Raw genomic sequence first — 14,418 nt, 5'->3', positions numbered from 1 at the left:
GTAGGCTGGAGGGTAGAGATAGAAATTTTGGATCTTCAGAACAACATTATCCTGAAATCCATTGTATCAGATGAGAATTTCTGGAATATAGTTGAAAGAAACAAATTTCCATTCTTGAAAAAAGCAGCATATAAAATAAAATCGTTTTTTGGTTCCATATACTTGTGTGAATCATTGTTTCGACAATGAACATCATAAAATCAAAGTACAGATCACGACTTACAGATGAACACCTTGACGATCGCTTACGAGGAGGAATAACATACTCTTCTAATTACAAAGCAATGGCCAATGAAATGCAATGCCAAAAATCACATTGACTTTGAGATTTATATTTTTTTTTTTATAAAGAATTTTTATACTTTGTAGATTTTGTACGCATATAAAAATTATTGTTAATATTCTTGTTTACGTTAAATTACATTTTTGAAATTAAATGTTTTTTTGTACATTATGTGTATGTATTATTAACTATGTCCAATTCTTGAAAAAATAAATGGTGCCCCGCCGTCCGACCGGTATTCTAAAATGTGCTCTTAAGTACAAAAAGGTTGGGGACTCCTGAAATTAAAACTACAGGCATACCCACAAACTATCATCCAATTTAAATTTTCCTGATAAAATATCTCCTGGTTTTTATCATTCAAACTTTATAGAATTTACATTTATCACTGTATTTTGTTCAATGTTTATAAAGAAAATCTACAATTAACCTTTCAGCAGTGGGAGAGTCAGGTATGGTTCTATCCCTTAGTAGTGGAGAATATACCCGAAAAATTTTTAAAGTATTTTTTCACGCAATTTTTCTCATTTCCGTTTTAGAAAAAGTATTTGTAAACAGTTATGTCTAGTAAAGAAAAGTCTTTTTTTATTGTTACATAATTCATTTTTTATGTGAATTTTTTTTTTGTGGTAGTTTTTGGCTAGATTTTGGTGATACCCCCAAAAGAATTTAACGTATATATACGTCCCTCACCACTGCCACACGATCGCCCCAACTTTATAGAATTTACATTTATCTCTGTATTTTGTTCAATGTTTATAAAGAAAATCTACAATTAAATCCTAAAAATGCTAGAATTTTTCTATACATTGTTTTAATTAAAATGTATTAATTTACATTCCAAATACAATTTGTAGAATGTCAGTCAAATGATAATGTCAGATTAACTGTCAGATTAGAACTTAGCTAATTAACTAGCCAAGTTTTTGGCTTTATCACTTAATTATTAGAATCATGTGAAGATGTTTTAAAAAGTGTCTTCTTAACTTTCTTGAATTTTCAGTTCTCCATCTTACTTGGTGAATAACAGTTCAGTACAAGAAACTGTCTTGTTTTTGTAAATATTTGCCTACTTTTTCTAACTGATTTCTTTATTGCTGTGTGTTTTACTAAGTGATATTGTAAAAGTAATGCCATTAGTAATTAACAGCTGCTGCATATGAAGCAGCTGTTTATTACTAATGGCATTGTTTGGTAATCAGGATGCAATGTTTTAAGTTCTTTATATTCTAATATAACAGTTTGTTACTTATATATAAATGTTTACTCTGTTTTAGTTATATTTTAGGTTAGAGATTTTAATTTGATATTGTAACAAAATGTAATTTTTTTCCATTTAAAATAATGGGAAATAGGTTCCTGGTTAGGATTTTTATACAGAACTTTGATTTTCAGAAATGTATTACTGATATATAGCAAGGAGTGTCTGTATTTTTATATTTTTTAAAATATTAACTGGAAAGTTTTTATGAATTATTTTTATAAATATAAGAATTATTATTAAATTTTTAAAATATTTCTTAGCAAAAAATAATTTCATAATGTCATGTACCAGATTTATTCAAATAATTATTATGGCTATTATTTTAAATTATGTATTTTCTATGTGATTATTATTTACTTTGCACATAGTCATTTGATATCCATTATTAATGAAGTATTTAAATATGAGTATTTAATTATAAAAATGTTGAGTTTAAAACAAATTGTACTTGAAATGACAATTGTTATCTTTCTTTATAATGAGTATTACTTTCTATATACCAGCAATAAGAAAATAATTAAAAAATACGTCTACTGTATATTGTACATTTTATATGCAGTGGAATCCCAGTTATATAAGATAATATGGGCTTATGCTATCTTGGATAACTAAAAACTTAGATAAAACAGATGGCTATGGCCAATTTAGATTTAACAATTACAAATATAAAAGATTCATACTGTGTCATTTTTAGCCTCTTGTTACATCTTGTTATACATTTATTATAAAGCTAATAGGTACTATACAGTAGTTTTAAGAATAAAAGTTAGTATTATTACAGTTATATTTTAATGTGTTAGGTTTGTTTCACATTGAAGTTGAAGTTAATAGGCAACAGAAACAAATCATTTTGTAGTACAAGTTATTGTTTTAAACTTTTTAAAAAAGTTCTTCGGAATTTTACTTTCCTGGCAGTTATAACATGATATAATATGACAGGTTACATCATATTAAATATGACATAATGAAATCATGTCATGTTTTACTTCCTGGTTTTTGAAATCTTGATGTTTCCCCAAACCCAAAACAGTCAAAAAAAAAAACTAATTTCTGAAGTGTTAGTGTCTATTTTGTTTAATATCTCAGGATGGAATAAAGATTATGAAATAAAATTTGGCACAGTAACTTGTATATAAGAGGCATTGATGCTGTTGAATTTTGGTGGTTAAAGATGGAAGGGCTGTTGGAGATAGAGGGGGTGATGTACCATATATTGAGTGGGATTGGACTTTATGTAAATACCAATAACAAGTATAATTTTCGTTTTCTTAAAAATTTTAACTTTAGGGTAAAGTTAAACCTTTTGACTTTTTATAATAATTAATAATAATATAAAAGTTATTTTTTAATAAAATCTTATAACAGATGTGCCACACACAATTTTAACTTTGTGCTAATGTGTTTTAGTGTTTTTTAAATATAAATATTTTTGGTTAAAAAACTTCAGTAACTCATTCTGGATTTTTTGTTTTACATCAGCTTCTCTCTGTTTTTCCATAATGTTCTACAATCATGTCAACAATATTTTTCATCAGTTTGTCAATCTCAAATATGTCAGACCTTGTCTCTCACTATCTGGTTGTTCCAATTATGGGCTTGGCCAAACTCAGAATGGGTATGTGGAAAAGCAACCCTCTTAGTGCCCACAGGATGAAAGAATTTAAAAAGTCGGTTTAGCATCAGCCACTTGATACTAGTTGAAGTTAAAAGTAATACAGTATTTACATACTTGGTGCATTCATGGCAAAGCTTTTCTAAATTACAAGAAAAATAGAGTATGTAGGTTTGCTTTAGATAATGTAAAACTTCAGTTAATCAAGGCTCAAATAATTGAGACAGACTCTACTATATTTTATTTTCTGTTAAAGTTTGTTTGTTAAATAAATATGGTATATTCCTATTGTACTTTATGGTATTTATTAATTTTACATTATTTTCCTAACTTCAGAAATCTTCAAATAGTAGCCACTTCTGTTCAAGGATTTCTGAAAACGTGGATGGTTGAGGACGGTTATAAATTTGAATAAATCTAGTAATTGCCTTATCAAGAATTAGCATAATAATGCAGTTCTGTGAATTAACAATAAATAAGATTAATATGAAAAAATGTATGACTAATCAAATACTTTTACTATATACAAATATAAATATCCAAACCCATTAGTTATATATTAAAGCTAAACAATTGCTGAATTGTATTGGGCTATATTTAATCAATTGAGATCTTATAAACTAGTATTGAAATTATATATTTGTTCATTTCATGGTACAGTAAGATTCCACTTAATTCTGCCTCGCATAACACTGATTTGATATAATGCAGTCTGAAAAAAGAAGCCTAGAAAAAGCTCAAAATTTATGCTGATTTAAATTATTATGGCATTTTATTGATTTGTATATAATACAATTATTTACAAACATGAACCAATCAGAAAAAAGTGCACTTTCTTTAAATCCATGTTTGTTTGGTGCAATCTTGGAAAAAATATAACATCATGGATGCCATAGGCAATATCAGCTTTGCTTGTCAAGAATTAACTGATAAATGCACAAATGAAGTGTGGAAGAAGTTATGGCTGAAGGTATCCAAGAATTCTCAATGAGAAGAGCTTATTGCTGTATTGTTAGGTTGACCAAAATCAACTTAATTGATACAGCAGGACTAGGAGATGTAGACAAGCAGGATATCGAGGAGTTACCACAGGTTTCTGGTGAGAGTCTTACCAATGACAATCTTCAAGAACTGGCAGAACAAGGAATTCATGTAGAACTGGAAAATAGAGATTCTGAAAATGAAGAACCCAAAAAATTTCTCTACAGATTTCCTTAATAAACATTTGGTAATGAACCAAAATCATTGATCAAATTATAGTGAATGATTCAGATTTTGAAAGAAGTGTAAAAGCAAAACGAGGCATTTTGGATGTGATCTTCTGCTACCAACATTTGCTTAGGAAAAGAAAAAAGTGACAAATGAAACTTTATGACTTCATTGCAAAAAAACAAGAATTTCAGAAAAGTCAGGACCTTCGTCACAAAAAATGAACTTTACATTTCTGTGTGCCTATATTTATTTAACATATGTTATTATACAAATTAATATAAAAATAACTTAAAATTAAAGTAAAATCTGTTTACTTTTGGTCACGTGTTCCCCTATCCCTATTTACTCTATGTTAAAATTATCTTGTTTAATGCTGTTTCGTTTTGTGCTTTGTCGTCTAGTAACACATCCCCCGCATTAAGCAGGATCTTATTGTACTGTATATAACTATACCAATTAGGTTATTTATTTAAAATAATCTTAGCAAAATTAAATTTGTTTTTGTAATTTTATCTATATATGAGCACAGTTAATTCATAAAATGATTTTGATAATTTACAAAAATCATAATTTTATTAATGTTTTTTATAGGTGACTTATGGAAATCCAGAAAACCAAAGCTATCTTTTGAGTTACAAGAATTCTTTATTAGTAACTACCTGTGCAAGGTAATATTTTTTACCACTATAAAAGTTTCTGTTTAATTTATTGTAATTTCAAAATTACAGAATATAAACAGAAATTTTATGTAATTGTGTTTTCTTTATAATGTTTAGAATATTGGACTATTAAAAAGAATGAAATTAACTTGTAATTTTTAAATTGTCTTTTTTCTTTTGATGTTAATAAAAATTAGAATTTTGTTATTTTCTTAACGTTAGAACTAATCATACTAAATCATATAAGCCTAACTTAGTATTGCTTTAGAATAAGAGAAAAGGTTTTATCTTGGATTAACATTTTCAGAATCTGCAATTTCCTCTTCAAATCCAATATATTCTGACAAATTGAATGAACTAATATTAGAATATGGCAATATTAAAATCATTTGTTTCTTGGGTGGCATGTGATAATCAGATTTTAATTAGAAAGAAATTTAAACTTTCAAACATTAACATATTTAAAAGTTGGAAAACTAAGTACAGAATATTTAACATGTTATGATGTAAACACAAACTTAATATTTACTTTTACTTTTGTCTTAAAGTGTAATTACAGTAGTACCTTGGTATTTGAACTTAATTCATTTCAAAAATCTGTTCAATCAAAATAAATTTTTCCCATAAGGAATGATGTAAATTAGATTAATCCATTCTAGACTCTCAAAAATATACTTATAAAATGCATTTTAACTAGAATTTAACATAAATTTAACAAGACATTTACAAATCTAGCATGCATAAATCATAAATAAATAAAATAAAGCAAAGAAATGGGAAAGTTTACTTTGAAGTTTAGCAGAGTTGTGTACTAAGTGACAGCTATGGGAAGACTTGCACATTTTCTTTGTTTCGACTGAGAATATCCAAACACAATATAGAGTGGTAAAATATGCCTATTAATTTTATTGAAATTAATTGGATGGAAAGTTTTTGTGTATTTTTAACAGCTGCCATTACTTAATACAAATGTGTGATTGAATTATAACAGTTGTGAAATTTAGCACATTATTGCTAATGTGAGATTGTATTCTTTGTTTAGAAGCTTATTATAAACTTTTAAGTCAAAATGTTTTCAGATAAAAACTTATTCAGCATATTATGGTTTTTGATATTCAGTAAGGATATAACAGAACTAAAAAAGATTAGTGATATGTGTGAGGAAGATGCTCCTAAATTTTGAACATGCCAAATGTGATTTTAAAACTTTCATTAAGGAAATTTTGAACTAAAAGATACATAACATGTGCAGTGTCCTAAAACTGTTGATGAAGAAAAAATACAGGAATAAATTGTTAAAAATTAACAAATAACAACTTATTAACTTGCAAAAAATCTTAATGTGTCTCAGACATGTATACACTTCATTGACTTGGAATGGTTGCAAAACATAATGATGGGTTCCAAATGCATTAAGTGAAAAAAGAAACTTGATCAAGAATAATTTTATCTGACAATGATAGGCAACTTAAGGGTTTTATTTTAGTTTTAGTTACTCATTTTTATCATAGAAAAACTTTCTATGGATGACAAAATTAAAGTTAAATAAAAATATTTGTTACTAATTAAAAATTTCTTTTAGAAAGTCATATTTATTTGGTTGAGTGGTTGAGTATTGGGAAATTTCCCTCCTCCGAACATGCATTCAAATACTGGATTGTTTGAGTTGGGTGCAGTTCAAGTACTATGGTACTACTGTTCTTATCTATTGTAGACTATCATTGGTGTTCTGCAAGACACAAAGGTAGTCTTATGTGTCTTGCAGCACACAAATTCACAGATATATGTTCTCTTTCCATCTGTTCGCTACAGGAGAACTAACAGAACATATGCATACATACAAAAATTAATATTGTTATGTAAAAAATTGTTATAAAATATAATCTAGCAGAGTATAGCATCATAAAGTAATGTGGAAATCTAGGATTGGTCTTCCCAGAAAAGTTGGACAAAGCCCCAAGTATAAAATATAAGGAATATTGACTTAACAATTCAATGATTTAAAAAAATTTTATTATTCCATTTTTGAAATCATATTTATAAAATTAGTCTTTTAAAAATTGAAAGTAATTTGATAAAAAGGAAGCTCATATTAAAAATAGCTAAGTAAATTAAATTATAGTAAGCACTTATTAATTTTTATTATTTCTGATTTTTTAAGAATCTGTTATATATATGTATACGTGGTACGATCCAAAAGTTCGGGGACTGCAGTAATCTATGACAACAAAAGCATGTATTTGAAGTTACAGCGTATGAAATGGATTCTACCAAACCACCTCTACGTGTTCAGGTTAATTTCACCCATGTCGTGTGATTAAACTGCGAGCGCTGCTGTTTTTTCTTGGAGATAGTTACCTTTGTTCTGCGACGTAATAAAAGTGGCGTTTCAAGAACAACCTCCAACATTTCGACTTTGCCATGGTAGAATCACCGTACACCTTTTTTAGCAATTTTAAAATCTCCGTAGGTATTTTACCTAAACGCTGACAAAATTTAATGTTGGAGGTTGTTCTTGAAACTCCACTTTTATTACATCGCAGGAACAAAGGTAACTATCTTTGGAAAAAAACAGCACACACACACACACACACACACACACAGTAAATTCTTTAGTAGAAAATTCGAAGTGAATAAATAATTATATACAGTAAAATCTCATTTTGTAGCTACCCCTGAAATTCCCCTGTAAATTCAAAAGTGCTGTAAATTCGTTGACAGCACTTTAAATAAAATTGAGCTGTATTACTATTGTTTTGGAATAATTTACTGTTATTTCTCCAACAAATGGTGATCAAATAAAATAAATCTTCACTTACACTCAACCAATTAAATTTATCTCCAGAATTTAGTAAGAGGAAAGAAAGACGTGTATAAAATTTTGAACAAATGTCTAAAATCTGATTGTATTTTCTAAAAATATAACCATAAATCAGCTGTATTCTTTCTTCATTACTGTTATGTTACTCACAACACTTAACAAAGAAAAATATTGATAAATCTGATGTAATAGTTTGTTTAATTATTAACACATTCTATACTTGGAATACTTCTGCATATTTAGTGACTTACATTTAGTAATTATTTTTTTAATTCTCCTGTTAAGAATTTTATTTAAATACTGTATTTTAATATCATTTCATAAACATATTAATTCTATGAGTACTAAACAATTGTATTGTACTTGAACCCTACTTCAAACAGCCTGCATTCACTGACGGCCGGATGGCCGAGCAGTCAAGGCGGCAGCCTACCGCTATGGGGGACCCAGGATTGAATCCGAATGGGTCAAATAATCCCCAGGAATTTTTCAGGGGTGGTCCGTTTGGATATGTCAGGCCTGTCCCTCACTACCTGGTCGCCCCATCGAACCCATAATGGGCCTACTAAAAGAGGCCCTCTTAGTGCCCACAGGGCAGAAAGAGTTTTAAAAAAAAAAAGCTTGCATTCACTGTACATGTACCCTTTGTTTCAATATTCTCTTATTCAGTTGAAACATAAAAGTTTGAAAGTTTGAATTATTGTTTATTGTAAAAGAATGTACAGTAATCTCTTCTTAAGCAGCTCTTCTTAGCTGCTCAAGAAGAGAGACTTGTCATTGAAAAACTTGTGTCAGAAGATGAATCATGTAGTGATGAGGTGAATGTTTCAGAAGCTGTTAACAATGATAGTTGAAGTAGTACAGTAGAGTGTCGTTTATCCGAATCAATTAGAGACTGGGGTTGTTCGGATAACTTATTTTTTGGATAACCGATTATGTACGAAAAAATATATCAACCTATTCCATGTTGAAATTTTTCTTTGTTGCGTGTCGTTACACGTTTAACTTTCGTTGATGTTAAGCCTAACATAAATTTTTAAAAATAATAATTGTGGCTATTGTATTGTTAAAAATCATTTCTTTACAACAAACCAAATAAATATATTGAAAAATATAAAACAAAATATATATATTGGATGTTAATCTAGTATCGAAAGCATTTGATTCAGCACGACACAGTCCGACTGGAACGCTTTTGACGTTTCGGTTGATCGGCTTTCGGATAAACGACACTCTACTGTAGTTTAGTATAGCAATAGAACAACTGAGAGTTCCGACACTAAAGATGCAATTGGAAATCTGGATTGTAAGAACAGAATCTTGCTAGAGAAAGAAGTAAAAATTATCCCTGCCACTACAGTAGATCTAACTGTAGAAATAGGAAAAAATCAGTTCAAGTATTACTATTAACAATAATGCTGCTATGGAACAGCGTGGGAAATTTTTGATGTGCATCACAATGTTTTGTGTGAGAAGTAAGGGCTAACCTCATATGCGTACATGTCATAAATGAGCTATACTGAACTCGTGGCTTTTATAACGCCAAAAATTGGTTAGCCAATTCTTGGTCTTATAAAAAATGCAGAAGCTGAGGTGAAATGACAACTTTGAAATAGATAGTGATAAATTTCAATGACTGAATTGGATACATTTTTGTCATTTCTGTATACACATGGAGTCTACAGTGCCAAAAGTATTGGAAATTGACATTTTAAAGACATCACAAAATTAGAGCAACTCCAATGAGATTTAAAATTTTTTTGATGATGATAAGATTTCTTTTTGACTTGCCAACCTAGTTTGTACCAAAGAAGGTTCAAAAGGAGCTGAAAACTTTTCAAATATAAAGAAAATTAAATATTTGATAGTCTTAACAAACAGAATCAATAGTTATATAATCTTTATATCATTTGTTTGAATTGAATTTTTAAAATATTTTATAATAAAAAGTTTTTTGTGTTTTTTAATTCACTCTAAAATATGTATTAAAAAACCTTTTTGTTTTTTCTAGTATGCTTGAATTATGTAGAGCCAGTTTAATGTTACATCCAATATCTAAAAATGAAAAAACAGAGAAAGAATGTAGTAATGCAAATAGTGATGATCCTGGAGTAGTTTTTCTGTCTTGTTTACTTTCTTTGCTCAAAATTCTTTTAAATATTACCCATGAAAATGGTAAGTAAAAAATTTTTGTATTTTAATTATTTCAATATTATAAGAAATAGAAATTTAATTAAATTTCAGTATGATATAATAATTATTTTAAATTAATTAAGTATTTACTGTATTTACTTGCATATAAGACAACCTCGCATATAGGACGAGGTGTGACTCTAAAGATCAAAATAAAGAAAATTAGATTTATTAATACAATTTTAATTTTATTTTGTTTATTCACAAGTAAAATATCAAATGAACGTAAATGCACACATTGCCCCGCAAAAATTACTGGCATTTTAAACTTTAAGGAAAAATCTTGTAAAATCGACAAAATAATTTTTTCCTGTAAAGCTGGACAATCAGGAACCTTTTTTTTGCCAATTCTTAAGTCGAATCCACTCTCCATCGATTACACCTATATCTTTCTCCCGAATTCTGATTTCTGAATAATTATCTGTTTTTGCGTGGGAATGGATTAAAACTTATATCGGGCTCTCGTGTGATTTTGGAATTTCAATCTGGAATTCAATTCAAAAGCTTTGCTTTTCTTATTGCTATTCATCTTTACTCCTGACAATATATAAGAACAATTCAAACGACCCAGATAAAATACTTGTTTTTAAATATAAGAGGGTAAGCATCCAGTAAAAAATGCAAATACACTGTTCACAAAAATGATTTGCAAAAATGCAAAGAATCTTTTGCTCACAGGTATAGGATGACCTAGGAATTTGAAGCTGTGATAAATGAATAAAAACCTCGTCTTATATGCAAGTAAATACGGTATATTGTATATTTCACTGGAACTACTATTATTTAATTTAAAAATGCTATTGTTTCTTTCACTTTTAAAAAATTTGCAGTTTTATTCTTGAGTACTTTTTGATAAAATTAAAGTCAAAATCATATATTAAGTTAGATGTTTATTTTGTTTAAAGCCATTTGTTTCATCAGACAATTACCATATTTCTATGGTCAAATGATCTGCCGGATTATATTGGGCTATCATATGGCTATTATTTAATAATTAAATTTGTTTGGGCCTAATTGAAAATCTGGTTAATGGATATTTTTATTTGTACCATACTTCTGTTTATCAAATGACATTTTGTAAAACAGATTACTTTTATTCCAAAAAATATCTAAATAATTTTCTAAAGTTAGAATGATTGAAAAGGATCAATATTATATTAATAATTTCTAAGATTAGATTTTTTTTTTTTTTTGTAAGTGATATCTTAGAAATAAATCAAAAATTGTCTGATTTTGAAAAGGATAATATCTTATGAGTTAACTGAAGTTTACAGGTCTCAATCACAAATGAAGAGAAAAATTTATATGAAGTATTGTAATTTAACTGATAATCTGAAAAAAAATAATTTCTTATAATTCTAAATATTCATTTAGTAAGAATAAATAAATATAAAGTTTAAATATTTTTAATATATTTTATGTCAATTTGGAAAGGAAAATTTGTTTTATATAATAATAATTTTGTGGCATCTTTATAGTTCAAACATTTGCCCGTACTGCCGGATCTATATATTTCAAATTTTTCTAAAGTCATTGTTAAAGATGGTGAGCGCACCTGTGTAATAATTCTAGCTTCATTCCAATCAATCACCAAACCTTCAGTTTGTGCTACTTTGGATAGTGCTGTATTGTAATGCCCTTTACTTATATCATACACATGTTCCTTAAGCCTTTTACTCAACTTCCTGGTGGTGACACCAATATATTCTTTATTTAGCCCTAATTGATCATTTTTGTATGGTATTATGTACACTCCAGACTTCTCTGCCTCCTTTATCCTGTATTTCTAAGTAGACTATAAATCGTGGGAGCCCATTTATATATTAATCTTGTATTCTTGTACTTGGCTACTTCCTTCATGATATTGGACATTCCTCCACTATATGTGAATTTAGTAATTTCTTTGTTTGTATTCTCTTTTGCCTTCTTTTTATTAGATACGGAGTACGATCTTATTAACTTTTCAACAATTTCTGTTTTAAATCCTAAGGATCCAGCAATGGTTCTGATCCTATTTAACTCTTGCCACCTGTCATATATGTTAGAGGAGTAATTAAATGCCCTTCTAATAAGAGCCCTAAATTCCGACAGTTTGTAAGCAGGCGGATCATTGGATGAGGAAGGAATGTACAAGGGGTCGTGTGTAGGTTTAATGTATACCTTAGTGGTTAAGGAACTGTTTTCAAATGTAATGTTAATGTCTAAAAAATGCACTTCTGTTTTACTAAGTTGCTCTAATTTGGTTTTAAGCCATCCTCATTGGAATTTATCTCAGTCAAAAAATTCTGTATTCTTCCCTATCATCAAATGTCACGGCACGCCACTGTAGTATTTGGTGTTTTAGTATTTATGTTTACTATGTACTGTACATTACCAAATCTTCAAGTCTGAATACCAGTATTAAATAAGTACTCACGTTTTAAACCTTTGTATCTGGTACTTTTTTACCCTCCAGAAAACAAATGTTTTCGGCCTCACTCAAGGTCTGCTTCAGGTTAAAAGAACAAAAGAAACTGGCTTCCCAATTTTTGAATTATTCTTTGAGGAATGTTTAGCTTTAAAATAAATATATGTAGCGCACGCATATATTCGAACATAATTTTCGAATATTTGCGTGTGCTACATAGCGTTGTCGTTTTCTTGTTCTTCACATACGTAACGCCAGGCGTATGAAAGTGTGTTGCCTTCTTTAGAGTTTATACATTTCCCTGCACGGCCGGCCCTGTATATTTCAAGGGCTTTGAGGGCCCTGATGTCTTCCGTCTGAAAGGCTCTATTTATCAATCTGGCATTGGATAGGCGTGAATCTGGTGTGAATCTCTGAATCGGTGGCGTAGGTGGATAAGGCGGTGGTGTAACGAGCATGGTTTATATCATATCTGTGCTTCTTGAGCCTCTGTTGGATGGAACGTTTAGTGGAGCCAATGTATACTAATTCCCATCTAAATCTGTCATCTCTCACTGGAATACTGTATACACCTGGAGCCCTAAGATGGTTCATTTTGTCTTTGGCGTTGCACAATAATTTATATATATCTGGGGACCTTTTGTATGTCAATCTGGTACCAGTTTTGGTAGCAGTTTCTTTATAAAAGGCCTGAAATTGCCGGTTGTATTCGACAACTGCATATCTGCTGGCTGGTTTTTGATTCCGATCCTCATTCGTAGCCCTTTGAGTAATGGGTGTACTTTGCATATCTCGTGGTCTGGAATAGGCACGTGCTAACCCTCGTATTAGTTCTTTTTTGTATCCATGTGCCATCGCGATGCGTTCTATCTTCTGTAGTTCAATTATAGTATCATTCCACCCTTCCAGGTGGAATGATACTATAATTTGAACTACAGAATGATACTATAATTCTTTCGTTCTTTTAACCTGAAACAGACCTCGAGTGAGGCCGAAAACGTTTGTTTTCTGGAGGGTAAAAAAGTACCGGATACAAAGGTTCAAAAAGTGAGTACTTATGTCCTGTACATCCAGAATTCTTTATACACTTTTCTGGCTATTATGTATAACAGAGGGAAGGTGTGGTGATCGGTAAAAAATGATCCTCCAAGGTTTTACGTTTTTGAACTCAGAACCTTGAAAAGTTGAGAAATGTATAACAGACTGGTTTTTCTTGTATGTATTGATGGCTATTAGTATGTGCATTTGTGTGGGAGGAGCACAATTCACCCACTTCAAAGCTCAATAATTCTTATAACCTTTGTAGAAAATTTCTTAAATCTTGCAGGGAAGTTTGTGTATTAGGAAGTTAACGCTATTAAATTTTGGTGTTAAAGGTCAAGTGTCATATCTTGAGTTGGACTAGACTTAATGAAGATTTTACTTGTTAGCATTTGCAATTTTTATAAAACTCATCACTACTCAAAATTAAGCGTTTTGCCATATTGTAATAATTAATAATATATAAAAAGTTTTTAAAATATAATATCATAGCAGATGGCACCACCAAATTTTAAATTTTTTGCAGGGAAAGTTACGCAACTTGTTGATTTTTGACAAGACTGTCTTGTTTATAAAATCATACTGCCAGTTGGCTTATCAGCTTAGAGGTATGAAGGAGTACATGTCAGGAGTTGCAATTTGGCACAGAGTATTAGGTGCCCAAATCATGCGCGCATAAAAAACACCAGAATTGTAGTTACTCAGGGGATCGAGAACTGAGTCCAAATAAAATACAGAATGGTGACACACTCTAGAAACAGGCAGTAGTGTGAGATTTGTGCATGCATTGCTCATTGTGAAGTTGGAAATGCAAACGTTGTGAAATCAAATTTTTAAAAGTATTAAAAATTTGACATTAAAAGTATTTTAAAAATTAAAAATGTTAGCTTATATTTTATTTTAAATATTTAAGACGACAAATTAAA

The 14,418-nt window shown here is 29.6% G+C and overlaps 1 protein-coding gene across 2 annotated transcripts in view; it reads left to right on the top strand.

Moving 5' to 3' along the window:
• Window positions 1–14,418, top strand: part of LOC136972156 (wings apart-like protein homolog) — a 159,237-nt gene that overhangs the window by 77,585 nt on the left and 67,234 nt on the right. For both annotated transcript variants that reach the window (XM_067266714.1, XM_067266715.1), the window contains exons 10-11: window positions 4,963–5,039; window positions 9,863–10,026. In XM_067266714.1, coding sequence (XP_067122815.1) covers window positions 4,963–5,039; window positions 9,863–10,026 — 241 coding nt within the window. The remainder of the gene's footprint in view (window positions 1–4,962; window positions 5,040–9,862; window positions 10,027–14,418) is intronic.

The sequence above is a fragment of the Centruroides vittatus genome, unplaced genomic scaffold (assembly GCF_030686945.1).
Source record: "Centruroides vittatus isolate TY-2023 unplaced genomic scaffold, ASM3068694v2 contig_2818, whole genome shotgun sequence".
Taxonomy (NCBI): domain Eukaryota; kingdom Metazoa; phylum Arthropoda; class Arachnida; order Scorpiones; family Buthidae; genus Centruroides; species Centruroides vittatus.
The sequence above is the reverse complement of the archived record's forward strand: the minus strand, read 5'-3'. Positions and strand labels throughout refer to the sequence as shown.